At 49.3% G+C, this 26,981-nt stretch overlaps 2 protein-coding genes across 2 annotated transcripts; one reads left to right on the top strand and one right to left on the bottom strand.

Annotated features, from left to right (window-relative positions):
- Window positions 1-6,208: 6,208 nt before the first annotated feature.
- Window positions 6,209-7,635, bottom strand: DL89DRAFT_296355 (uncharacterized protein; the record flags this gene model as incomplete). Its single annotated transcript, XM_040890720.1, has 4 exons — window positions 6,209-6,240; window positions 7,120-7,339; window positions 7,363-7,467; window positions 7,570-7,635. The coding sequence occupies 4 exons, from the start codon at window positions 7,633-7,635 to the stop codon at window positions 6,209-6,211; spliced, it is 423 nt and encodes a 140-aa protein (XP_040739586.1).
- A 5,269-nt stretch (window positions 7,636-12,904) lies between these two features.
- On the top strand, window positions 12,905-24,143 carry DL89DRAFT_287208 (uncharacterized protein; the record flags this gene model as incomplete). The annotated part of the gene is given in 6 exon segments (XM_040889902.1): window positions 12,905-12,961; window positions 13,112-13,952; window positions 14,039-19,198; window positions 19,218-19,274; window positions 19,359-22,585; window positions 22,626-24,143. The coding sequence occupies 6 exon segments, from the start codon at window positions 12,905-12,907 to the stop codon at window positions 24,141-24,143; spliced, it is 10,860 nt and encodes a 3,619-aa protein (XP_040739585.1).
- Between the last annotated feature and the right edge of the window lie 2,838 nt (window positions 24,144-26,981).

The following is a 26,981-nucleotide window of genomic DNA, read 5'->3' as shown; positions in this document are numbered from 1 at the left end:
GATACAATATGATGCCGGGTGCCAATGGCCAGCAACCGATGTCGCCGCAGCACCAGCCGCAGCAGCAGGCAGCAGCAGCTGGATCCCCGAATGGCTCTGGTGCCGTCGATTATGCAGCCATGGGGTATCCTGGATACTACGGCAACATGGCAGGGTACTACGACGGCGGCGATGGAGGCAACCCCGCCGACCAGGCAGCTATGATGAACTACTATGCGCAGATGGGTGGGTTCTACAACGCGGACGGACAAGCCGATGGACAGACCGATGCAGCAGCCGGCAATAACACCAGCAACAACGGCCAGTCGGGGTACCAGGATTCCACCCAATACGACTCCAAGCAAGAGGGCAAGAGCCGTGGAGACCGTGGAGCCCGCAACGACCGCGGCAGAGACCGTGGAAGAGACAGAGAGTCGGACCGTGGCAGGGACCGCGGCAGGGACCGCGACCACAGGTCGTCGTCGCGCCGCCATGGCGAGCGCAGGTCAAGCAGGGACCGTGGGGACCGCTCAGACCGCAACGACCGCGGACGTAGCGACCGCGGCGGCCGGTCGGGTGGCGATAGCCGTGGCTCGCGGTCCTCCAAGCACGACCGAGACCGCGACCGGGATGGCGACCGTAGCCGCAACCGCGACCGCGAAGGCCCGGTACGTGGGTCCGGCGGCGGCTCGTCGCGTGGCCATGGATACAAGCCATATTAATCGTGTAGCTTTCTTTTGGCGCTTGCGCCGCTCTTTTGACTTTGGAAATTGAATCCTTCATTTATTGAGACAAATACAGGGTTGCATGTGCTGGAAATAAGAGTGGTCATGCGTCCTTGGACTGCTTGCTGTTGCCGCTGTACTCAACCGATACATACGGGCCGAACCAGCGCTCATAGCGAGCCCGCAGCCGACGGATCTTGCGGCGGTGCTTCTGGTCATCCTCATCCATCACCATCCCGCTGAACCGATCCACCGCTGTTGCTGTGCCAGCACCATCGGCGACGCCCGACGCCGAGCCTGACGCAAACACATCGGTAACCGCGTCTTCGCCGCCCTCGTCATTGCGCTCTGCTGACTCCTGGTTGGCAAGCAGATTGCCACACCGCTCCAGGCACAGCGGCGGCTCCACTGTCGCATTCGGGCTGATTTCCAACGAAAAAACAAGGTCCGAGAGCCGCAGTGTGGTCTTGCTGTGATACAGCCGGTCGCGCAGCCGCAGGCCACCGGTCGTTGGATGTGCAGCTGGTGATCTGCCGTTTGTGAGTTGGCTGCCCTCTGGCGTCTCGTCCGGTGCCACGTTGCTGACAGGAATGCCCAGGGCGCGGTTTGACCGGATCTTGTATATCATGTTTGACACAATGTTCTTTAGATGGCAGTCAAGCGCGTACAGCAATAGCTCACCCGACTCCCTCGTGACGCCGCCCGCCAGCCCCTGCTCCAGCGCAATCGCAACCATGCGGTAGTTCAGCGACTCTGCATCGGGGGTTGCCTTGGTGTCGTATACCAACGGTGCGGTGATGCCTTTGGCGATATCCATCGCGTATGACTGCGGCAGCTGTGACGCCGGCATCGGCAGCACCACAGGCTTCATTGCCCGAATCGCCTCCTGTGCCTTCTCAGGCGTGATGTCTGGCTTCCTCAGCAGCAGCTTAATCGCCCGCCGCTCGCCCTTGTTCATCGACTTGACCAGCTCCTTGACATACCGCCATTTGGGATCCTCCAGCATTGCCTTGATACTACGCTTCCCATGCCTGTGCCCCTTTTCGTCGTCCTGCATCTCGCCATGCCCGCGCTTGCGCCGCTCAAATCCCTTGTCAGGCTCTCCGTCTGGCGGTGCCTGGCCGCTCTGCGCATTGTGGATGGTTGCTAGAATAAACTGGTTGTGCAGTGCCGACTTGTTGCCGGGAAGATACATGTACGCGTAAAAGTCAAACTCTTGCCGGTTCAGCTTGCCCTGTACAAAGTCGCGCAGAGCGTTCCAGTACGAAGGCCCATCGTCACCCAGTGCCTCTGCAAGCCTCTCTTTGAGCTGTGTTAGCTGGTACCGCTCGTCTACTTTGGCCAGTACTGTGTCTGACGCGGTGTTTTGGTTTGGCAACGAATCGGCAGCCATAATGCCCTGCTAATTTGAATTTATAAGAGTGGGTGGAAAAAGCGCAAGCCAAAATGCGCAAATTCAAAGGCGGGCAGTCAGCACTGTCTCAGATGCGTTTTGGGATATATGGCTCGTCAGCTCGTCGGCTCGAATTTTTGCTTCGGCTCGAACGTGCTCAAACTCTGGATCCACCCTTTTGATCTGGGTCCAAAAGTGGCTCAAGTACATGCTCACAGCAACTGAATAGTGTAGCCACGGTCCGCACCACTGCAGCATCTTAATGCCGTATGTTAGTGTTATGATTTGGCAAAGAGACTCCCCTGAACGTTACTCACATGGAGATATCCACTAGCCGCTGTTACTCTGTTGTCAACCGTCTCTCTGGAGTAACAATCCTACCGCTTGCACCCATACCGAATTCTGGCGTGGCTTTCTATGCCCCACGTTCCCCTATGATTGGTTTGACCCTCTCCCGCCGCCTGCGCATTCACGATGTGTGATTGCCTGCTTCTCTGCAGCTGCGGTCGCTTACGCAAATAACCATCGGACCACCAGCGAGCGCATGCGGCGGCTGTGAGGCGGCGGATGGAGGGAGCTTTTTAGCCAACCACGGAGGTTTGCAGGCATCCCAAATGCAGAAGCAGGCTACTAGGGATCGGACATCGCTGACAACGCGTGCCTATCGGGCGCGAGGTGGAGTGCAGCCATTGGCGGAAAAAGCGCCGACGGAAAAAGCACTGACGGAATCAGCAAGATGCCACGCATCTGCCAGCAATTGTCAGAGGGACGTTGTTGGGGGTGCAGCAAGGAGAAAGAATCGGCGCTGTTTATTCCACTGGCTGGCGTTTGGGTTCGGCCGCTCTGTGCGCATCAGGTGCTTTGATCCAAGGAATTCCATATCTCCCCATGCCTCTCACGCCGGGGTGGTATTTGGATGCTCTTGGCCACCCAAAAAAAGCCCGTGTGGGTTCAGACATGCCATGATGTCAGAGTCCAGGTATCGAATAAACCGTAGGGGAGGGCGAACTTGCAGCCAGGCAGCCCGCATGCGGCAAATACCGGCGGATGTCCTCCTGTGCGCGCGGTCAGTCGCCCAAAAAAAGGTGGGCCCATGTATGTCCGGACTAGGGCCCAAACTTTTTATCAGCCGCGGCCTGTAGGGGAGGGTTCCGGGTGGGTGGTGGGTACATGCGCCCGCCCCCATCACAAAACAGGCGCTTTTTCTGTGTAATATGCAGAGTAGTAGCTGAACTAGCATTGTTGCTCTGATATCGCTCACGAATTCCAGAGCGGGGCCGCGCCGTTCCGGAATCGAATAAATAGCCTGCCACCCGGCCCTCGCCTTGCCTCTCGTTTCTCTTCAGTTTTCTCATCCACCTCTTCTTTTTTCAAAAGGTAAAAATCTTCACTTCTTGATCCCGCTGCTTATTTCGCTGTGCGCTTCCGGACTGTCTTGCTAACAACCCTGGCTCTTGTTCCATTGCCTTCTGTAGAATCACCCCCCCTTTCGTAGTAACCTTACTCGTCAGCAAACAACTTGTCAACAATGGCTCCCATCCAGATCGGTATTAACGGTTTCGGTCGTATCGGCCGTCTCGTCTTCCGCGCTTCGCTGGACCACCCCGAGGTTCAGGTCGTTGCCATCAACGATCCGTTCATGGATCTCGAGTACATGAGCTACATGCTCCGCTACGACTCGACCCACGGCCGTCTCAAGGGCGAGGTCGCTGTCAAGGACGGCAAGCTTGTTGTTAACGGCAAGGAGGTCTCGGTCTTCGCCGAGCGCGACCCGGCCGCCATCCCCTGGGGTAAGGCTGGTGCCACCTACGTCGTTGAGTCGACTGGTGTTTTCACCTCCAAGGACAAGGCCGGTCTCCACCTCCAGGGTGGTGCCAAGCGCGTCATCATCTCGGCTCCCTCGGGCGACGCCCCCATGTTCGTGTGCGGTGTCAACCTCGATGCCTACAACCCTGCCACCGACACTGTTCTGTCGAACGCCTCGTGCACCACCAACTGCCTGGCTCCCCTGGCCAAGGTCATCCACGACGAGTTCGGAATCGTCGAGGGCCTCATGACCACCTGCCACGCCACCACCGCCACCCAGAAGACCGTCGACGGTCCCTCGGGCAAGGACTGGCGTGCGGGCCGTGGTGCTGGCCAGAACATCATCCCCGCCTCCACTGGCGCCGCCAAGGCTGTCGGTAAGGTCATCCCCGCCCTCAACGGCAAGCTCACCGGTATGTCGCTGCGTGTCCCCACCCCCGACGTCTCGATCGTCGATCTGACTGTCCGCCTGGAGAAGTCTGCCTCGTACGACGAGATCATCGCCGCCGTCAAGAAGCACGCCGACTCCGACCTCAAGGGTATCCTGAGCTACACCTCGGACGAGGTTGTCTCCACTGACTTCCAGGGTGACGCCCACTCGTCCATTGTCGACATCAAGGCCGGTATCGCCCTGAACGACAAGTTCGTCAAGATCCTCTCGTGGTACGATAACGAGTTCGGTTACTCGAACCGTGTTGTCGACCTGATCAAGTACATTGCTTCCAAGGAGTAAGCTGTTTATTTCTATGGCTCCTTTCTAGCAACTACTTTCTGTTTCCTCATTCTCTTGTCTAAACACTACTACCCAATAACAGTTGTCACATAAAACCTTCTGCGTGTTATCTGGGTTCCAAAAGCAGGACCAAAAGTCGCAAACCCTGATCTGAAAAAGCGAAGTTGCGGATCGTCTGAGCCCAGATTCGTGCAGCCTTCGTGCAGTATAGGGGCAGTCTGCCCGGCCTATCGGCGCAAGACGTGCCAGCGTCACCTCATCACTAGCTTTTTTACTCGGTGCCAGCGCTAAAAAAATAAAGCGTATATCACCGCAGATAAAGGAACTCACGCCTCAGCGCTGTTGTGGCCTGAGCACACCCCCGCGCCGTCGGAATTATTCGTACCGTTTTGGACCTGCGGCATGCCAATTCCACAGTCACAATTTATTTTCCGTACCCTATGCGGCATGTGCTAGGCGTGTGAAAGATCCAACAGGGGGAGGAGGGGGTGGCATACCCGGGGCATGCCGACCGGCGCCAATTCTCCCGCTTCTCTCCGATGTCACTTCTCCAGCACGCGTTCCAGCAGCCGCCTGACATCTTCTGGCTCAAACCCCGCGCCGCCCTTGAGTTGGTCGACGACGCGCACGAGGTTGTGTTTCAAATCGCCGTTCCGGTACACCAGCACAATCGGCAGCACCTCTGGATCCTCGAACCCGCACAGGCCAGCCTGTACATTCAGAAACACAACGTGCGGGTATTTCCTGCACTCTCCGCGGATAAAGCGCTCGAATCGCGCCGATACCTCGACATTCTCGTTGCCAAGCACCACCACCACATCTTTGTGCTTCTCGACAGTCTCCACATACTCGTCGGGCGTCGCATCGCGCAAATATCCGAGCCCAGCCTTTGCTGCCTTTTGCGTGATCTCATCCATCCGTTTCTGCTTGTAGTCGTCGAAAAACTGCGCATCGTCATCATCAGCTAGCAGCGCGTCAATGCTATCGGTATCTGACTCGTCGTCCTTGGTCCAAATAGTCTTTGTCGATGCCTGGATGCTGCGCTGCGATATAAGAGCTGAGAATTCGGACTGTGCAGCGGCTGTATCGGCAGCACGGCGCGCGTTCTCGGTCTGACGCTGGTGCCGGTAGTCGGCGATTACTCCCTTGACGCCTGTCTGCGGGCCGTCGTGCGTAGCGAGCTGCTGTTGCGGTAGATCTGGGGAGGTGTCTTCGGTATCGCTGGGAGTGGAGTCTTCATTAGCGATGGCCCGCACCCGCTCAGACACATCTTCGTCACCCATGTTCCGGAACTCGCCATTCAGGATCTTCTGCTCGATGGTTGACATGGTATAAAAGCAAGGGTGTATGTGCATTGCTGCATGCGTGCGGTTTTCCTCTTCTTGATTTGCAATCTGATTGGGGTGTGGCAAATATGGGGGTTCTTACTTGCCAGGTGCCGGCTTGAATATGCACAACTCCCAGTTTCCAAATACTTCAAATCCCATTGAGCAAAAACATTGCAACTGGTCCATTTGGATGTTGCATATAAGATCCAAGTTCCGTGGCCATGTTTTACACTGCTTACACATTCTAGCTCCACGCCTGGTCTCCGGTATGTGCGTCTATGGGTAGTGGCCAGAACACAAGGCTACCAAATGTCCTATCTTTCGAGTGACCTTCCTCTATGCAGTCTTGTTTCATGCAGTAAAAAGTAGCTAGGATAAAGTAAAGTGAGTTCCACTTGCGTGCTAGGCAATGGCGAATGTGCCGTTTGTCTGGCGTAAAACAGCAAAGTTCAGAAAGGTGCCTATCTTTTGAAGCCAAATGCGGTTTTCATTGCTGGAGAATTCCATATATAAGTGTCTGGCTTAAGCTGTGGTGGAATCCGAGCATGCCAGTACTCTGGGGCCAACAGCCATCAACTTTGCGCGGATTATCACCCTCTGTATGCTGGCATAGGGTTTGTTCAGAATTCTTAGTATTGATGTTGAATGGCTGATGAGCAATGCTGATGGCCCAACACGTGCTATTATCCCAACTGGTATCGAGGTAGTGCCTGGTGGACTAGATGCACTCTGCACACCGTACATCCTCCACAGCAAGGACCAACCACGCTATCTTTTTGGTCACAGAATGAACATGTTTGCCATATATCTAGTGGTGATATTCACCTATATAGCCCATTAATCCTGTTTATCAAAAACAAGTGGACAGAAACCAGACTGTTTAATCTCATAGGGACATCTCAAGGCGAGATAAACGACCTGGAAAACAAGCACCCTGACTTCTGCCATGTGCATCGAAGATTATGTAGTGTGTTAACCTTCAGAGAGTCCAGTAGTTATGAGTTTTATGGAATGAATATGACTGAAATTTTGCTGAGGAGAAAAAAGGGTGGATGGGGCCATTCTGGCCCACAGTGTTTATACAGGTGGGGATTTGGATCTGTACATGGTGACGAAGGGCATGGGGTTGCCCAAATGTCAACAAAATGTATGCACGCAGATGCTGAAGTGGATTTGCCTTGGCATCATAGTATCGGTTGTCTTTGGCGAATCTGTACTTGGCATCATAGGCATTGAGGACTGGTGCCAGCGTGTTGTAGATTGCAAGCATCGGTGGGGTGAGCACACTGAGATCAGGGTGCCTAGAGGCAACTGCCTGGCGGAGCTTCTGTGCAGGTGTATAAATACACACTTGACATGCGTTATTGAACTCAGCCTTGGACACATTGCCCATTGTACTGTGCGTGTGTTTTTGCGGCTGCGAATATCAATCAGTCTGGCCAGAATCTGCTGTAGGCAAGTGCCATAGTGCAACACAATGTTGTTCTTGTATGCTGTCATCAGCTCGGTATCCACGTATGTTGCTACTTGATTCATTTAACGTACACCATGTAGCTCGATATCGCCATTATGCAATAGATAATCATAAATATGGTATCTAACTACATCACCGAAATCTGCGCTCGACAGTTCTGACTTGTCCTTCCGGTTGACGAAATCCTCGGCAGACATGGCTGTCTTTGCCTTCAGGTTGCGATAAATGAATAAATAAATAGAATGAAAGAATCCCTTTTTCACAAATGTTGCAGGGTCAAAGGCATCATCGTTGGCTAGCTGATGGAGTAATATCCATCATGCAAGCATATATGTATGCTCTTTGATGATACTGACGCTGTGTACAAATTGCTCTAGGCGGGGCAACATAGAATCACGGAAGCCAATACCACCAAGTGATGTCTTTATGACAGTAGTGCTGCGGGTAATATCCATTTGAGTAATTCAATATGCAAGCAAGAAGAGAAATGATGCTGTTCAGCTTTGCTGTATTGCGTATGCATAGCATTAAGAACTTTTTATTAAAAATGATCTGGCTTGCATGGTTCTTGGGGCCCTTAGCACTGATACAGTCTCTTGAATCAGTCTATACAGACTGGGTCCATTGTGGCCCAAATACTACCGCTTACGCATGTTCATAAGACAAATTGATATATAAAATAAACCTACAAATATTGCATGACTGCTAGAAGAGCCATATGGCCTTATTCAATAGGTGCTCATAAATAGATATCCTAAGAGCGTTGCGCAGCCGGTGATGACCACCATGATGACACCATGGAAGTTATCAGGCCGACCGACAATGAGAGCAGCTCTTGCGCTGAACCAGTGGAGATATCTAGTGGAGACCTGTGACCACTACAATAACAACTTGTCACCCTGGTTTCACCGATGAGGTCAGATACCGCACAAGATCAAAAAGGAGTTTACGGAGCAAGCTACCTAAACCCGTGTTGAAGCTTATGGGTTTTATTTTATTTTTTTAACAAATTAATTAATTTCTAGCGGACAGTCGGACACTTTTTGGACTATAAAATCTTATATATAGGTAAAGATAAAGATATTAATAGACTAGTTCAGCAAAGTCGTTCCAGAACTCATTCTTCAGGACGCTGTCCATTACCGAAGGTGTGTCACAGAAATTGACAAGAATATCTTTGCTCGGAGGCGGTGAAGGAAGAATAATGCAAACACGCATGCATAATTCAGGATGTATTGTCGAAAATGCTTGAACGCCGTGGCCAAAGTCCGCATCGTACATCTTGATAGACGTTATATTGGTAGCTGTGGTCACAACCTTGTAGTTCATGGCGATAGTGAGGAAACCAGCGGCATATTCTACATCGGAATCTAGAATTTCAACAGTTTGTCTGATGCGCGGTGTGGTAAGCGCCAGTAGCTGTGACCGAATCTGACCAGCAACCACCGAAATAGTTTTAGGAGTAATTGGCAAATGTGCCTGTTGCATCGGGGTGAGAATAAATTCGCCGAAAGCCGGGTTGCCCATGTAGTTCAACTCTGTCATTCCGAGGTGACGACGATAGTTAATGACGACAAAAGTACAGTGTTCACCCGCGACTCCATTGCTCTGATTAGTTAGTCTTGCCAGCCATCCCTGACTCTTCCTTGTTGCAGCCTGTTCGTGGACCCTGTGCAAAACTGCAGATATGATGTCATTAGTGGACAGGTATGTCCCCTGTGGCAGATACTCGAGTACCTGGCTACGAAGCCCGTCAATCCTGGCACGCGAAATCCGGAATAGATGCCCACGCGGTGAAGCAGAGCTGGTCAAATAGTTCATCAGCCTTCCGCGTTTGTTAGGAGAGAGCCACATAATGAAATCTGCCACGCGAGATTGAACTGAAAGCACTTTGGTGGCGGTTTCACTAAGAGGTGCATTCTCGCTCGGTAAATGGCTCTTGATGATATCGGCACCAAAGCAAAAGCTTACTTCTGCCACAGGCACACCGGATATCAGTGCACGAGTCTCATCTGCCCAGCGTTTGAGAAAAGTTAGAATGCTGGTAGCATCTGCAACTGTATGGTTGAAATTAATCGAAATAGCTGTTCCGCTGTTGTCCTTTAGTCGCACGACGTGGATATGCACAAGTTTAATCTTCCCTGTAACCTCGTCACAGCAGGGAAAGGGCCCAACAGGAACCAGACCATCAGGCCATGTTGTGCGGCTGAATCCAGCAGACTGCATCTTGCTGAAATGCACCAAAGACTGCGACTCACGATATTCAGGCATATTCAGGTTGTCTTTGTCAACGACGACCTCCATTCCGCCACCTTGTGTAGGGTGAAGATTACCAGCGAACCAGGGACAGAGAGCAAGGGTCCGGTAGAACCCTTCCTCGAGCTTGTCGCTTGGCATGAAATCCTTATCACTAGCCGTATTGGCATAGAAGAAGAGAAAGCGCACGGTAATCTCCAGCATTCGCATCTCAAATCGTCTGCAGGCAAACCTCTTCGATTCAATGCTGCTTACAAAGTGGTTCATAGTAATGGGAATATATACTTTAAGTTGCTAATGACAAGATGAAAAGGTTTTGTTAGTCTTACCTCCAGTATTTATACCAGAAACATCAGGGGATAGAGTGTGAGGAGGTTTACAGGCGAGAAACAGAAATGGAGTATAGTAGTATTCAAAACAATTGGCCAATAGGTTTTTAGCTGAAATAGTGCATTGTTTAACATGATGGTGTTAGATATGAAGGAAAGGGAATATAAATTGGAATAGCTGCTTAATATAAAGCTCAGGGAACAGAGGAAAACGAAGAGAGAAGACAAGGGGGGCTAGATAGGTTGTAGAACAATTAATTTCCCCTTGAATCATAATGGCGATGTGTCGGTGATAGGTGCCATGTTTTCATTGGCCAATGGTATGCGATAGTCGAGGAAGTATCCTCTGTTGACTTCTGTCAGCTGAGCATTAACACCTATATTGTTACTTGGTTGTGTCTGATCAGCCACCTCATTTCTCGTGCTCGGTCCTCCGAGTAGACGAGAATCGACACCCATGTGGCCGTTGATACTCAACTGGCCAGGAACGCAATAGTGACTATGCCTTCAGCCATTTGTCTATGTGGAGGTTATCCACATGCCGAACACCATGCATCTAGGTCTGGATCCTAGTTACTAATTATATAGAGAAACTTGATTGGGAACGACCCCACGGAGCCGTCTGAACTACCTGGCTAAGTGCAATGGCATCCATACTTCACCAAATTACATTTGGTGATCACATTACTGCCGCTCAAGCCCAACGACTATGCGAACCAGCCAATCTGGAAGATGAGACAAGTCCAGGAGTAGTCTGGGTAGGATTCATCTTTTTATATTTGTTGAATATGTGGGGGTTTGAAGTTATATTTAATACTGAAGAAAAGAGAGAAAAGGGAATAGACGAGTTGTGCAGAGGAGTCTTCAATACGGCCGTCTGTGCAACTTATCAGAGGCTAGACTCTACCTCCATATCGTAGGCTGTAGCGGGGCTCTCGTTGGCACCTGGATTGCTGTCACCTGATTCGGCTGACATGTCGACGTCAGGGACAGCCGCAGCGGGTGCGCAACAAACTGTCAAGCTATGGTATCTTAATCCAGAAATATGCGAGCGTTGTGAGCGTATCAGCAATAGAAAGTGACAAAGTCAAGGAATATATATTGATGAAGAAAGCTAAAGAGAAGTAGGAAAGGAGAGGCGAGCGAAAAGGTTTTATACCATCGCTCAGGTGGCACAACCAAAAAGAAGAAAGAAAAAGAACAACAGGATGAAAACTATGTAGTTCGCAGAAATCGGATCTTGAGATTCTAACATCGCTCCACTCAATTCGCTAGCGTAGTCAGCATCCTGCCTGCTCGCCCACCAAGCAAGGATGTGTATGTCTCAATTACTGGCACGTCAGCAGTGCTTGAGAGCATTTGCAATAACAAGTTTTGGAGACGATTTGCCAATTTCGTCTATTTGAATTAATTGCTGGAGCTGGAATGCCAAGCCACTCCTACGCGATCATAAACCAGACCAGGCACGCTCAGAAACAGACTCAAGGAGGGCAGGTGGCCTCTCTTTTATGTTTCTTAGACACTATTTAGTTCTATTTCCTATATGTGCTTGTAAAAGCTTGTTCTGAAAGAAAAAAAGCACTAGATATCTCGCGCTCGCAATGCCAGCCTACCTCTATGTAAGACAAACAGTGTTTAGTTTAGATGGAGGTCAGGGCTGCTGATACATGTAGTTTACTCGGCTCTGCATTGCTTGTTGTGTCCGGCCTCGGAATCGCTCTTGTGCAAGCTTTTGAGAGCGGAATTTTTGAGAATCCAAAGCTGCCTGGCGCTATTGTAATGTAGAAGATGTATGTATTCGCATACTTGAAAGGAGGATTGTGCGAGAAAAAAGTATTGTATCTGCAGAGCGTGTCATGCACACTTGCTGTGAGGCTCAGAGGAGTGCAAATCCTTTCGACTAGCCAATAGCGCACTAGCGGATGGTTGGCCACTTTTGGATACTAAAATCCTAAGCAAAGCAAGATATACTGAAAAGGACCGAAAAATCTCAGGAAATAAGTGCCCGTTTATGTATAGTGTCTGTCGTTTAAAATAGTGCATGAGGTTATTGTATCCCAGGGATTGAGGGTCATGTGCTCTATTAATCCTATGACCGGCTGGTGTGGGAACTGTCCCTGAAACATGAGGCCAGGGAGGGGGAGCTGTTGACACTGAAACAGTAAAATACTTTTACACCAGTATGGCCAAGCCAAACACATACATTATTAGATCCCCCGAGTCTACCCGGCCCCCTTTTCTCCTCACTCGCCTTTAATCGGGATTATTTTCCGAAATATACGCTTGTGAATACCTGTTTCTATCTTTGGGGGTTAATTATATGGTACTGAGTTGATTTGGTACTTAGCTTTTGTATGAAGTTTCTAGAGAGGAAGCAGCTTTCGTCCTACTGGGAAGCATAGGTAGGTAAAGGTATTGTGGCATACATTATGTCTGCAGCCGTTTTCCACCTCCTTCCCTGACAATTGTGTTTCCTTTTCCCATTCCAATTGTACATACCATCCTCTACTGTGATGTTGGGGTGGTCGGCGAGTCGGCATTGTTTGCTGTGTTGCGTATAAATGGGTGAAGTGTCTGGTTGGAATAGTGCTTTTTTCAATTTTAGAGAACGGAATGGGAGAGAGCTTAAGAAAGGATACTAAAATAGGTTGTAGAGAAACCACACCTATCTTGAAAATGGTGACATCGTCTCGATGCTGGGTGACATATTGTCGTTGGCTAGTGATATGCCATAGTCGGTGGGGTCTCCTCAGCTAGCTTCAGTTAGCTCAGTGTCAATATCTAAGCTGTCACCTGTTTTTGTCTGATCAGCCACCTCATTTCTCGCGCTCGGTCCTCCGAGTAGACAGGAGTTGGCATTTATGTGGCTGTTGGTGTTCAAATGGCCAAGGGCACCACACTTGAGCATAATACAGCAGCTAGGTTGAAGCCAATGCATGTGTGAATAAAAGGTCAGTACAATTGTGTGAATATTATTTGTGGCTACCTCTGCGGGAAGCTCTATGCTCCTGAGGTTTCAAAAATTGTTTTGCAAACTTTGTAGTGGCACCATCCAAAGTAGCTAGCTAGAGCTCCTATATATATTCAGTGGTTTGCTAAAGAAAATCGTCTCGCTATCTCACTTTTCTTGCAAACATTGCACGTCTTAACCACTCAAGAACCAACTCACAGAACTTACTTCAACATCTCCCGCAGAATGAACCTGTTTATCTGCAAGGTCGCACTCGCATCTGGCGGGGTGGCTACTAACATCCCCATTCCTGGTGACAACTTCCCTGTCGCCAAGGAGCTCGCTACGTCTTTTCTGGATGGCGGTCCTCCTGCTGTTTCCACGGAAATCGAACTCATTGCACTCTTTTTGGCATACTGCAGCTCCCGTAATCCCGATGTGGCCGTTGCCGTGTTCCTTCACCTCCATCAAGGATTCTGTCCTGACGAGAACATCCACGTTGTGGTCCAGCAGCTGAACCTGTCTGCCGAGCAAGCGCGCACCGTCCTGAAGGGATATTATTCGGTCTGGAACATCCTTGAGGCGCGCCAGCTGCTGCCCGAAGTTCCTGTTCCCGCCATCTTCTCGGATGTGAACATCAGGCTTGCTGTCATGTTTGGTGGGCAGAGCGGAGCAGAAAGCTGCCTTGACGAAGCAGGGTGGCTTCTTGACGTTTACGGCCCGCTGCTGTCAGATTTTGTTACCCATATGTCTGACTTCCTCAAGCGCGAATCCGCTGACCCCCTAATGGCGAAAGTCCATTCGCGCCCACTAGACATTGGTAGCTGGCTTACTTCTCCCGATGCAATGCCTGATGCCAGGTATCTGGCAATGTCACCAGTTGCAATACCCATACAAGGACTAGCTCAAGCGATGCATGTGACTGTCTTGTATAAGGCACTCCATGTAAACCCAGGCGACCTTGTCTCACGCTTTAATGGTAAGCACACATCATTCATCACTGGTTCCAGTGTATGCCAAACGTCGGTATTCATCATTACTAACTGTTCATTTTTACATCTGTAGTTGCAATTGGACACAGCCAAGGTATATCCATGGCTGCTGCCTTTGCTTCCGTGACTGACGAGGCATCATTCTATGCCATCACCGAGAAGGTGCTCGGTATCCTCCTTGCGATGCCAGCGATTTTACGGTTTGATTTCATTTCCAACGCATCGCAGACAGACATTTGTGGACCTCCCTTATGCTCTGGTGAACTATCCATGCCCATGGTCTCTGTTAGTGGCCTGGATAAAGCAACGTTGGAGTCGTTCATTACTGCTTTTAATGCGGATCGCACAGACGACACGTCAAGGGTCAATTTGACCCTAGTCAATGGCCCCTCAGACTTTGTCGTTTCTGGACACCCAGGCGCTATTTCCCACTTTGATTGTTACATCAGCATGCACACAATCTTGCCGACAGTGGATCAGTCGTGCATCCAATTTTCTCAGCGCAAGCCAGTTGCTGTCGTTAGCCCGCTTAGCATATCTGAACCGTACCACTGCGATCTCCAACTAGAGAACGCGTTTAAGGTGTACGAGTTTGCAGCTGCTAAGGGGTGGGTTCTTCACGCTGACACTCTTCGCATCCAAGTCAATGGTGGAGATGATGGGCACGATCTTCGCGATGAAGCTGATCTCACTCGGTTCTTGATTGACAGCATGGTTATGCACCGTGTCAACTGGCCGGTAGCCGTCAACAGCACTGATACCACGTTTATCATCGACCTCAGTCCAGGTGGCTTCAGCATCTTTGGGAAATACACCAGAGACATTCTGGACGGCTACGGCAAAACTGTCATCAGCACCAGCTCGCTTATTGCTAACACCAAGTTGCGCATGGGGTCTAAGGCCGATTTGTTCAAGAGGAATATATCCGACGTCTTCTCAGCGCCAAACTGGCAGAGTGCTTTCGGTCCACGCCTTGTTCGAACCGCACATGACGGCCAGCTTCATATTTGCACCCGCATGTCCCTCACTCTTGGACTCCCGCCTGTGATGGTTGCAGAGATGATGCCGACTACGTCCAACGAACACTTTGTCGCAGCTATCAGCAATGCTGGGTACTATGTCGAGCTTGCCGGCGACGGGATGTTTAATGAGAAGCTGTTCTGCGAGAAGGTTAAGAACTTGGTCAATCGCCTTGAGCCTGGCAGTGGATTCGCTTTTAGCGCCGTCTACATGAACCAGAAGCAGTGGGTGTTCCAATACCCAGGTATCCTGCATATGCGTCGAGAGGGAATACCGATCACAGGGCTCCATATTAGTGGTAGTGTTCCCTCAGTTGCTGTCGCCAACGGGATAATTGCGAACTTGCGCAATGCAGGCATAAAGCATGTTGCCTTCAAGCCCGGGTCAGTGGCTACAATTCTCCAGACACTCGCGATCGCCGGGGCAAACCCTGACTTCCCAGTCATTATCCAGTGGACTGGCGGTCGCGGTGGTGGCCACCATTCGTGTGAAGACTTCCACAGGCCAATTCTGGAGACCTACAGCAAGATCCGGTCACTGCCGAATACCATCCTGGTCGTTGGGTCAGGGTTCGGCGATGCCGACAGCATTCTGCCATATCTCTCCGGCCAGTGGAGTGTCCAGTTTGGATATGCGCCTATGCCTGTTGATGGAGTATTGTTAGCGTCGTGTGTCCTCACTGCAAAAGAGAGTGCCATATCTCTGGAAGCAAAGGAGCTCATTGCGGCAGCCACTGGCGTTGAGGACAGCGAGTGGGAGTCATCATATACTGGCAATGCTGGCGGAGTGATATCAACATTGTCGGATTTGGGAGAACATGTCCATATTCTAGCTACTCGAGCTGCACTGGCTCTCAGAGAGTTGAACGACATGATATTCTCAAAGCCCCTCGCTGACCAGCTGCCGACAATCATGGCAAACAAGGATCATATCATTAAGCGGCTCAATGTGGACTGTGCGCGGCCATGGTTTGGCAAGAAATCCGACGGTCGGGTGGTTGATCTGGAAGAGATGACGTACCTGGAAGTACTCAATCGACTTGTGGAGTTCATGTACGTCGCAGACAAGTCCAGGTGGCTGGATGTGTCCTACTGCAGACTTTTTGGGAAATTCATTTCGAGGGTTGAGGACCGAGTGTCTAGGGCAGAAATCACCCGGGCATTCAAGTATGATATACAGCTTCAAAATCCATCAGGGATCATTAATTGGCTGGTCAAAAACTACCCAGAGATAAGCTGCACTCATATTGCGCTTGAGGATGTTCAGTATCTGGTCTGGCTTTGCAAGCGTTCTGGGACCAAGCCAGTTCCATTCGTTCCTATCCTCGACGCCGACCTGCATGTCTGGATGACAAAGGACATGTATTCACAGGCTGAGGATTTGGATACAGTTGTTGACAGAGATGTCCAGCGTACCGTTGTTGCCTTGGGTCCTGTGTCTGCAAAATATGTTACCACAGTCAACGAGCCAGTCAAGGATATACTCGACCGTGTTTACACCGGGCTAACGGAAAAGCTTAGCATGTGCAATTTCGATAAGGATGCATCTCTAGTCCGTCCTTGCGAGTACCTTGCACCAGAGCCTTTTCCAGTATCGCTCCCTACCTCGGTTGCAGTGGCTGTTGATGAGTCAAGCCGCACATACAAGCTCCCAACCGATGCAGCACTGCTTCCAGATCCTGATGTATGGCTGGAGGCACTGGCAGGTCCTACTCAGAGCTGGCTTCGTGCACTTCTCACATCGCCAGTTGTAGCTCGTAAGTCACTGTATGCTGCAAATCCAATAAGGCAGGTTCTGCGACCGATGGCAGGGCAGACAGCGGAGGTGGTCTTTGCTGGCGATAGGCCGGTCAAGCTCGATATCCATGGACCAACTGGGCTATTGGACATTCGCATACAGCTCCATGGTGAGAAGAATATTCTGATGATTATTTACCATCGGATTGGCGAGGACCAGTTTGAGATTCAGTTCCCTTACATCTACATGCCATCCAAACCAGCAGCACTTGTTGCTGAAGACGTTGAGGGCCGGGACTTGTCATACCGCAATGCATTCCTTGACATCTATGGAATAGCAGCTGAGTCCGCCGACATGGGCGGGAGTAGTCTGTATCGACTCTTTTCGGATATTGAGCACAAGCCATTCGCTGTAACGGAAGACTTTGTTCAGAGATACTGCTCGAGTGTTCACAACTCATCAAAATATTATAAAAAAGCAGTCGGCGAGCAACATCTGGCTCCAATAGACATTTTCCTCAGCGCCATGACCAAGCAGACGCTTTCTATTATGACCACTCCTCCACTTTATCAAGGACTTGTTGGAGTTCTCCATCAATACCATAACGCCGAGTATGTATCAGGCGTGGCGATACTGCGTGTAGGAGATACCATTGACTACCAAGTAGCTCTTACTGCTCTTGAAAACGTGGATTCGGGTCTGAAAATCACACTTACGACAAAGTTTCACCGTGAAGGAGCACTCATTGCTACGTCTAAAGATGTCCTCATCTCGCCTAATCAGCATGTTGCATACAGCCAGACGTTTCGATCAGGTGATGAACCCGTACGACGCATGCTAATTATATCTGATGTGATGCCAGCAGTTCTTGAATCCAATGAGTGGTTTACTTGCAAGGAATCTCCTGAACCGTTCAAGATTTTGCCTGGGGATATTCTGGAGTTCAAACTTCATTCTCTGTACCGGTTCAAATCCAAGAATCTGTATTCCAAGATCAAGACAGCTGGACCTGTGTATCGCTTACAAGCCTATGGGGAATTCGAGCACATCGCTGATGTCTATTACGAGGGAGATGGTGTTTGTGGAAACCCTGTCTTACAATATCTAGACGAAAATCATCTAGAAAGTATTGGTTTTGTGCCTATTGAGCATGGGGGAACGGCATCATGGCAAGCAGGAAATTCTGGCATCTTGTCTATGAATGCTCCATCAGAGAACTGGGAGTTTGCGCATGCTTCTGGCGATCAGAACATGATGCATACTAATCCGTATATAGCTGCATATCTGGGAGAATCGGAAATGCTTTGCCAGGGTATGTGGACATCTGCTGCAACCCGTGCTATTGTCGAACGAGTTGTTGCTGATAACGACCCTCGGCGCATGCGCTCATACAGCGTCCAGTTTGTTGGAAAGGTCTATCCAAACGATAAACTTCGGGTGGAGCTGTCTCACACGGGAATGAACGACGGATACATGGTTATCGATGGCAAGACGCTAAACCAGAATGGGGAAACAGTGCTGACGCTCACAGCTGAGGTTGCCCAGGCAAAGACTGCATATGTCTTTACTGGGCAGGGGTCACAGTTTGTTGGCATGGGGATGGACCTCTACATGTCATCCACAGCTGCCAGAGATGTGTGGGACCGAGCTGATAGACACATGCTGAAGAAGTATGGAGTTTCTCTTCTGAAAATAGTCCAAGAGAATCCGAGAGAGTACTTGGTTAAACTCGGTGGCAAGAAAGGCTCACCAATTCGTACAAACTACCTCTCTTTGGTACGTGAATATGACGGCAAGATAGAGCAGCTGATTCCGGAGATCACTCAGTCATCAAAATCATACACGCACCGGTGTTCAAATGGCTTGCTCAATGCGACACTGTTCACACAGCCGATCCAGACGGTGATGTCGCTAGCTCAGGCTGCAGACATGCGTGCTCATGGTCTTATCCAGGATGATGCCATTTTCGCTGGCCATTCGCTTGGTGAGTTTGGGTCACTCGCAGCAATTGCTGAGATTGTTTCTGTCGAGAATGCTGTCGACATTGCTCTCTATCGCGGGCTTTTGCTCCATACATCAGTAGATCGGGATGCCAATGGCTGCTCCCAGTATGCGATGGTATCTGTTCACCCGCAGCTTGTTGGAAACAACTTCAGCGAGGCCAATCTAATCCAAATTGTTGACCGTATTCGTGAGCGGAAGCAGCAGCTCCTAGAAGTTATCAACTACAACGTTCGTGGACAGCAATATGTTGTCACAGGACATGTGGAAAGCCTATATATCATGTGTATGGCTGTAGAAGAGCTCTCGTTAAGATTTCTGTCATTAACAGAGTCGAGAGTGGATGATCTATTATCAAGCACTATCGATGATATACTGGCTTCCCATCCTAATGAACAGATATTGCAAAATGGCCGAGCGACAACAGTAATACTTGGTGTTGATGTTCCATCGCATTCAAGTCAGATGTCTACGAGTATTGATACGTTCCGCAGTTTGCTTGACCAAAGGATCCTACATATACAAAGGCTTCCCTTATTACTCTGTGGGAGGTATATCCCCAACCTGACTGGGCAAACGTTTTGCGATTACAAAGAAATACCTTGAATATGTCTATACTCTCACCCACTCACCAGTTATTGAGGATATCCTTCAAGTCTGGAGCACAGATGATGATTGTCCGTCAAAGGAAATGGCATCAGTTGCACGGACTCTTCTTATTGAGCTTTTATCTTTCCAGTTTGCTTCGTCAGTAAAATGGATTGAGACACAGGACGTGATGTTCAACAGGTGTTCTGTGAAGCGCCTGGTCGAGATTGGTCCAAGCTCAACACTGTGCCGTATGACAACCCAAACTTTGGAGAGCGACAATTGGTTGCGCAAAGAAGTTGCTACTCTACATGCACTCAAGGATAAAGATGAGGTGTACTACATAGGTGCTCAAAGAGATGCTGTACCTACTAACCCATTGCTGTTAAGGTCAGCTCAGAGTTCAAGCACTAAACCGAGCATTCAAGAGAAACCATTTGAGCCCCAAATTCCTGCCGTGGAGAAACAGGTACCTTCGCTTCCTGTTCTGCCAGCTGTGGTCTCATCTGTTGATGATGTGCCTATTCCAATTGTTGACATACTGGTAACAGTTATTTCACGAAAGCTCTCTATGGCTGTTCCTGAGATCAATCCCAACAAGTCGATTAAGGAACTTGTAGCTGGAAAGTCAATGGTGCAAAATGAACTATTTGGTGAGTTCCAAAAGGAATTTGGTAAGAAACTTCCTGATCATGCAGAGGAGCAGCCCATAGAGGAGCTTGCCAAGAAGCTTGGAAGCACTACGGACTCCCTTGGCAAGCACTCTCAGTCGCTTGTCGGCAAACTGCTGACTAGCAAATTCCCAAGTGGGTTCACACTGTCAGCTGCTCGTTCTTATTTGATGGATAAATACGGGCTGGGTCCGCGCAGACAAGATGCCTTGCTACTATTGTCAATTACTATGGAGCCACCAAATCGACTTGCTGATGATAATGCAGCCCATATTTGGTTGGAGACAGCTGCCCAAAAGTATGCAAGACATGTAGGAATACCATTGACGGCTGCAACACAAACTGGAAATAGCAGTGGCAACATGGCAAGTTCGGTTGTTATCAACAGCGCTGAATTTGACAAGGCTCAGAGGAACCAAAGAAAATTAATTCTTGATCAGATAGAGACGCTCGCGAGACATGCAGGCCATGATATGCGCCAAGGTGCCAGATCAGCTAATGAGCAGCAGTTGGAGATTGCAGCTCTCGAGCTCGACATTAATGAAATTAAACGAGAGGTTGGTGACAAGTTTATCGAAAAAACCAGAATGCAGTTTGATGCATACAAGGCTCGTCACTTTGACTCATACTGGAACTGGGCCCGTCAGGATGTGTTTGAGTGGATCTCTGGGATTCTGAGTGGAGAGAAGCCAAGTATGGATCAGGATACATATATGAAACGTATCCACATGCTCAAGAACCGGTCCAATCCTGGACTGCTCTCGATGTTGCAGGCATTTATTGAGACTCTCAAAGAAGCCCCTATCCCTTTTTCCCAACATGCTCTGAAACAAGCAGATATCATATATGCTGCCTGTAAGGAGTCAGAAAATGTGGCACCTGTCTATAAAGAGCTTTCAACCCCAATGCGACCACATACTGAGGTTACTCATAAAGGTGATATCGTCAGTTCCGAGATTCCTAGGGAAGGCGAGAAATCGATATGTGACTACATCAAGAGTATGAAAAGCACCAACCAGGATGGATTGCCTTTGCTACATATGCATGAAAAGCATGCTGGAAACACTTGGTCATATGACAAGGAGTTGACTGATGAATACTTCAGTTCGATGGAGGACGCGGCGGTAAACGGTATATCGTTTGAAGGCAAATGTGCACTGGTTACCGGGTGTGGAAAGGGATCCATTGGCTCAGGATTGGTCGAAGGCTTGCTATCTGGTGGAGCTAAAGTGGTTGCTACAACGTCCAATTATTCCCTGTCGTCAATCCGATTCTTCGAGGAGATGTACCGGAAGTTTGGTTCTCGCGGATCTGAACTGATTCTTGTCCCTTTCAACCAGGCATCATCATGCGATGTAGAGGCCCTCATCCAATATATCTACAATGACGATGGCCTTGGCTGGGATCTGGACTACATTGCCCCATTTGCTGCTTTCCCAGAACATGGCAAAGATGCAGCAAGTGTAGACTCCTATTCTGAGCTAACAATCCGTATCCTTCTGACTAATCTGTTCCGGATAATAGGACAGGTTAAAGCAGCTAAGATAAGGACTGGAAACATCCTCCAGCCATCGTTACTTATTCTACCACACTCGTACAACCGTGGAATGGTAGGCTATGATGGGATGTATGGTGAAACAAAGGCAGCCTTGCATACACTGTATAACCGTTGGCATTCCGAATCATGGTCTGAATATATCTCCATAACGGGGGGTGATATCGGATGGACTCGTAGCACAAACATGACATTTGGAAGTGCAAATGTGTATGTAGCCATGGAAGAAATTGGCATGCGTACGTTCTCTCGTGAGGAAATGTCTTTCAACATACTTTGCCTGCTATCACAAAGAATGGAAGAGGCAGCGCACAGCAATCCTGTGTTTGGCAACTTCAATGGCATGTACAAGGTAAACGAAGGCTTTGGGAAAGATCTGGAGAAAAGTCGCTCTGAACTTAAATACGCTACCAACGAAAGAAAGGTAATAAATGCAGCCTATTGCCTAAAGTTCATAGCGGAGAATACGGAGGCCATATTACGAGTGGAACAGGGAAATAAGACGATGCCCCGAGCCCAGCACAGAATCGACGCACCACTTGTAAAGTCATATGAACAGCTCGAACACCTAAGATGCCTGGAGGGCATGCTCGACTTGGATAAAGTTGTCGTTGTGACAGGGTTTGGCGAAGTTGGAGGATTTGGGAATGCAGCCTTGCGCTGGGAACAGGAGGCGCATGGTGTGTTTTCAGTGGAAGGCTGTATTGAGCTGGCATGGATGATGGGGCTGATCAAGAGGTTCTCAGGCGATCATCCTGACACTGGAAGTTATTACATTGGTTGGGTTGACGCAAAGACACAGGAGCCAGTGCATGACATGAACATCAAGGCAAAATACGAGCCATATATCTTGGAACATACCGGTATTCGTGCTGTTGAGCCAGAAGTTTGGGGGGAGGATGCGGTGAATATGAAGTCCTTCATCCGCGAGCTTCAAATCGATCAGGACATGCCTCCATTTGAGACCAGTGCAGAGGAAGCTGTTCATTTCAAACAGGCTAATAGGGACAAAGTTGACATATGGGAGAACCCTGATGGGACATGGTCTGTTAGATTCCTCAAAGGCGCAATAATCCATGTGCCAAAAGGCGGCTACTTTTAACGGCGCCCTTTTATCTCAATTGCCCACCGGATGGGATCCAGTTCGGCTAGGAATACCCAAGGGCCTTGCACAGGGTATGGATGAGTTGAACCGCTACACACTCATTGCTGCGATGGAAGCGCTTCTCAAATCTGGCATTACAGATCCATATGAGCTCTACCAGTACTTCCATGTTTCGAAGGTTGGTCACTCAGTTGGATCTTGTTTAGGTGGAGCACAAAGTAATACAGACTTGGTACGCGGCAGGTATATGGACAAGAATGTGCACCCGGGCAAGTTGATCGAGTGCTCTGTCAATAATATGAGTGCATGGCTCAATACGCTTCTGTTCTCGGCATCTGGCCCATTAAAGCCGACTGTTGGCGCATGTGCTACTTCAGCCATCGCGCTAGACCTTGCTGCAGAATCTATTATCCAAGGAAAAGCGGATATTATGATTGCTGGTGCAGGCGAGGGGTATACCAGTGATATGTCATATGAGTTGAGTTTGATCAATGGCATCGTGAATCCTACGGATGAGCGCATCAAAGGAAGAGATCCTAAGGAGTGCTCACGGCCCTGTACATCTACCAGAGGTGGGTTTGCTGAGAGCTATGGCTCAGGGATGGCCGTTCTAATGTCAGCCTCTGCAGCTCTCAAATATGGTGCGCCAATCTATGGAATTTTGGCAATGACTGCCACTGCCACCGACAAGTCAACACGTAACTCGGGTGCCCCAGGCCAAGGAATATTGTCGATTGGAAAGGAGAGTCCTACCCTGTCAGACTTGCAACTGCTTGATATCCATTATAGGAGGCAGATGCGTGACGCACAGCTGGCTGCACTAGATCGTATCAGCAATGCCAGCGTGGTGAACAAGATGAAAAAGGCAGCTAAGACAACATGGGGCAACGACTTTTACAAAATGGGTGAGTCTATCTCGCCCCTTCGTGCTGCACTAGCGACATGGGGTCTTGGTGCAGATGATATTGGGCTGGCGTCATTCCATGGAACATCCACCAAGCTGAACGATAAGAATGAGTCCAACATTGTGAACATACTCATGAAGCAAATTGGACGCACGCCTGGTCTTCCAGTCCCTGTTGTTTGCCAGAAGTGGATTTTAGGCCATATGAAAGCATCCTCTGCGAGTTGCTCCATGCATGGTATTCTTCAGTCAATGACGACGGGGCTGATTCCAGGAAATAGGAATGCTGACAATATTGATAAAGATTTTGAGCGGTTTGAGCATCTCGTCTATCCGAGTAAGACTATCCATGTGCCGACTATCAAGGCCGCGCTATTCACATCGTTTGGATTCAGCCAGTCCAATGGAGCAGGACTTATCGTTCATCCGGACTACCTATTTGCCGCACTTTCAAAGGAGGAGCTGGACGAGTACACAACTAAAAGTCGAAGAGCGTATGAAGAAGTCAACTCGCTACCTGCAGGGTGCACTCCTTGGAAATCACACGTATTTCCAGGCAAAGGAAGCAGCCCCATTCTCACAGGAACAAGAAGCTAAGGTGTTCTTAGATTCAAATGCAAGGGCCAAGTTGGACTCCAGAACCAACCAGTACACATTCTGAACAGATCCATTACTTTTTCAACTGCAATCATCTTTAAATATCAGAACTGAAATTCAATAAAACATAAAACAGATTTAGGACGTCTATTAACTACTTGCAAGTGTTAGAATCTCAAGATCCGATTACTGCGAACTACATAGCTTTTCATCCTGTTGTTCTTTTCATTCTTTTTCATTCTTTTTCTTGTTGGCTGTGCCGCCTGAGCGATGGTATAAAACCTTTGCGCTCGCCTCTCTCTTCCTATTTCTCTTTAGCTTTTCTTTACATCAATATAATACTTGACCTTGTCGCTTTCTATTGATACTTTGCTCACGCTGCTGGCATATTCTTGGACCGATACATTACTGTTCGAATATCTGTTCCGACTATAAACGAAAATTACACACATATCTACATATAAAGTGTTTCCCGTTACTCGTTTCTTATTTCCTTTTACCTCTTGCCCTACACCGCCCACCGTGTGCTCTAGACCTACAACATAAAAAACTAGTATGTCCTAACATTCTGTCCTAGTTTTCTGTAGCACGTATTTCCAAGGTCTCTTCGATTTAGATTTGGTACATCCAGTGCAAGGTGTGTATTTAGTATCATAGGTGCATGCCTGTCTCTGACTCAGCTGCATGTTGGGTTCGGCTGGTTGGCCAAGCCACTAAGCAGTCAGCGATCTACTCGTTAAGATTGATGATCACTAGATCAATGCTAGCACAAGGCGCTTTGATAGTGATTAGTCTATTTAGACTGCAGCAGTCTTCTTTTTCTGGCTGATTCCACGGTCTACTTTGCCAAGAACCCAGTCGCTCTTAAGGACGAGGTGCTCAGTGGCGTGTCCATCGCATTCATGCAGGTCCCCGAGTCAGTCGCGTTTGCATTTGTGGCGGGGATCTCTCCTGTGAAGGGCCTATACTCTACATTCTTCATTGGTCTGATTGCAGGCATCTTTGGGTCACTACCGGGCATGGTCAGCGGGATTGCAGGCGGAATGGTGAACATTCAAAAAGAGCTGACAGCAGATGACGGGCCCCTGGGTGACAGGTGTCTTTCCGAGAGGACCGAGTGGCTCTTTGCAACTACACTTCTTTGCGGGCTAATCCAGCTTGTGCTTGGGACACTTGGAGTGACAAGATTCTTAAAGCTTGTGCCTCACTCGATGATGGTGGGGTTCATGAATGGATTGGCGATTGTGGTCTTCCGTGCGCAGCTGAATGCGTTTCAAACAGACAGCTCATCGAGGAACCCGAAGGACAACGTCGAGGTCATTAACGGGAGAGTGTGTCCACCGATGGATTTCATTCCGCCCAACGACTAGTGCTGGCTACGGCTTGACGAGGGACAGACATGGCAGGTCCTAATCATCGTGTTCCTGTCGATAGCGGCTGTTCTTCTTCAGCCGCGCATTAAGAGACATTTGTGCATTGGCAAATTCTCGGTTGGAGCCAACGTTCTACCTGCATCTCTGACTGCCATGGTTATCGGCACTGTAATCGCTCGGTTTATATACGACAGTGCGCTCAATCGGCCCATCCGTACTATTGGCGATATGGCAACATTTTCTGGAAGTGTTCCCAAGGCCCACATCCCTGATGTCCCATGGCGGTCTGGCCACTTCTGGGAGATTGTGATCCCGAAGGCTATCCTGCTCGCTATTGTTGGACTTGTTGAAACGGCAATGACGTGGCAGCTGTGCTTGAAAATAGTTGGTGTTAACCTCCCTGCCTACTACTGCAACTGCGACTGTCTGGGGCAAGGTGCTGGAAACCTTTTATCCTCGTTCTTCACGTCTGTCGGTGGGTCGGTCATGGTTGGCCAGACCACGGTGAACCTTACCAATAGGTCTCTCTCTCGTGTTTCTACAACTGTTGCTTCGTTCCTGATACTCCTGTTTGTCGCCGTAGCTGGAAATGTTATCGAGATGATTCCAGTTTCTGCACTCACTGGGATCCTCTTCGTTGTCGTCATCAAGACGTTTGAATGGCGTACATTCGTATACATCTTCCGTTGGAGCATCCCCGTGACTGACATGATAACAATCATTCTTGTCACTGTGCTTGCTGTCGCTACAGACCTTGCCATCGCTATGCTTATTGGTATTGCCTGGAGCGCAGTGGTTCTGGCGTGGAAGCTTTCAAGCAACACTGGAATTGCGATGAAGGTGGAGCCAATTAAAGCAAATACCAGTGGTTATGCAGCTGCACTCACACCTACAGATGAGCAGGCAGAGGGGGCAGACGATGGCGACGGCACCAAAGCCCCTACCCCGATTGTCCCACAGTCAGCAACCAGCATCGAGATTCATATCGAAAAGATGCAGACCAGCACACCTCCAACACCATGCCTAATGGCGTCAGTGAAGATCGCAGGGGCATTGTTCTTTGGATCGGCTACCCAAGTAATGACGTTTTTCGAGAACCACAGCGTTGTTATCCAGTTATCGTTATGTGCTGCTGCTATACTAGACATGTCGGAATCTACCATGTACGATTCGTCTGGTGTAGAGGCACTCAAGACTGTACTTCGGGATATCTCTGTTGATAAGGGCTTGGATCTGTTCATCATTGGACTCGATAGAATCAGCCTGAATCTTGTCACCAAATCGCACAAGCTTGCTCAAATCGTCGCCCACGGCTCACCTGGGACTTACGAAGCGATCCGCGTTGGCCGCGAGGACCTGGTTGAGCGGCATAAGTCAATCTCTATGTCAACGTAAGAGATTAGTTTACTTGTACGATGAAGGTAGGAGCGTACATAGTACATCCCAGCTCACTCAAAGAAATGAA

Source organism: Linderina pennispora (assembly GCF_002104995.1).
Source record: "Linderina pennispora strain ATCC 12442 chromosome Unknown DL89scaffold_36, whole genome shotgun sequence".
Classification (NCBI taxonomy): domain Eukaryota; kingdom Fungi; phylum Kickxellomycota; class Kickxellomycetes; order Kickxellales; family Kickxellaceae; genus Linderina; species Linderina pennispora.
Note: the sequence above shows the minus strand (reverse complement) of the source record. Positions and strands in the feature narration are given on the sequence as shown.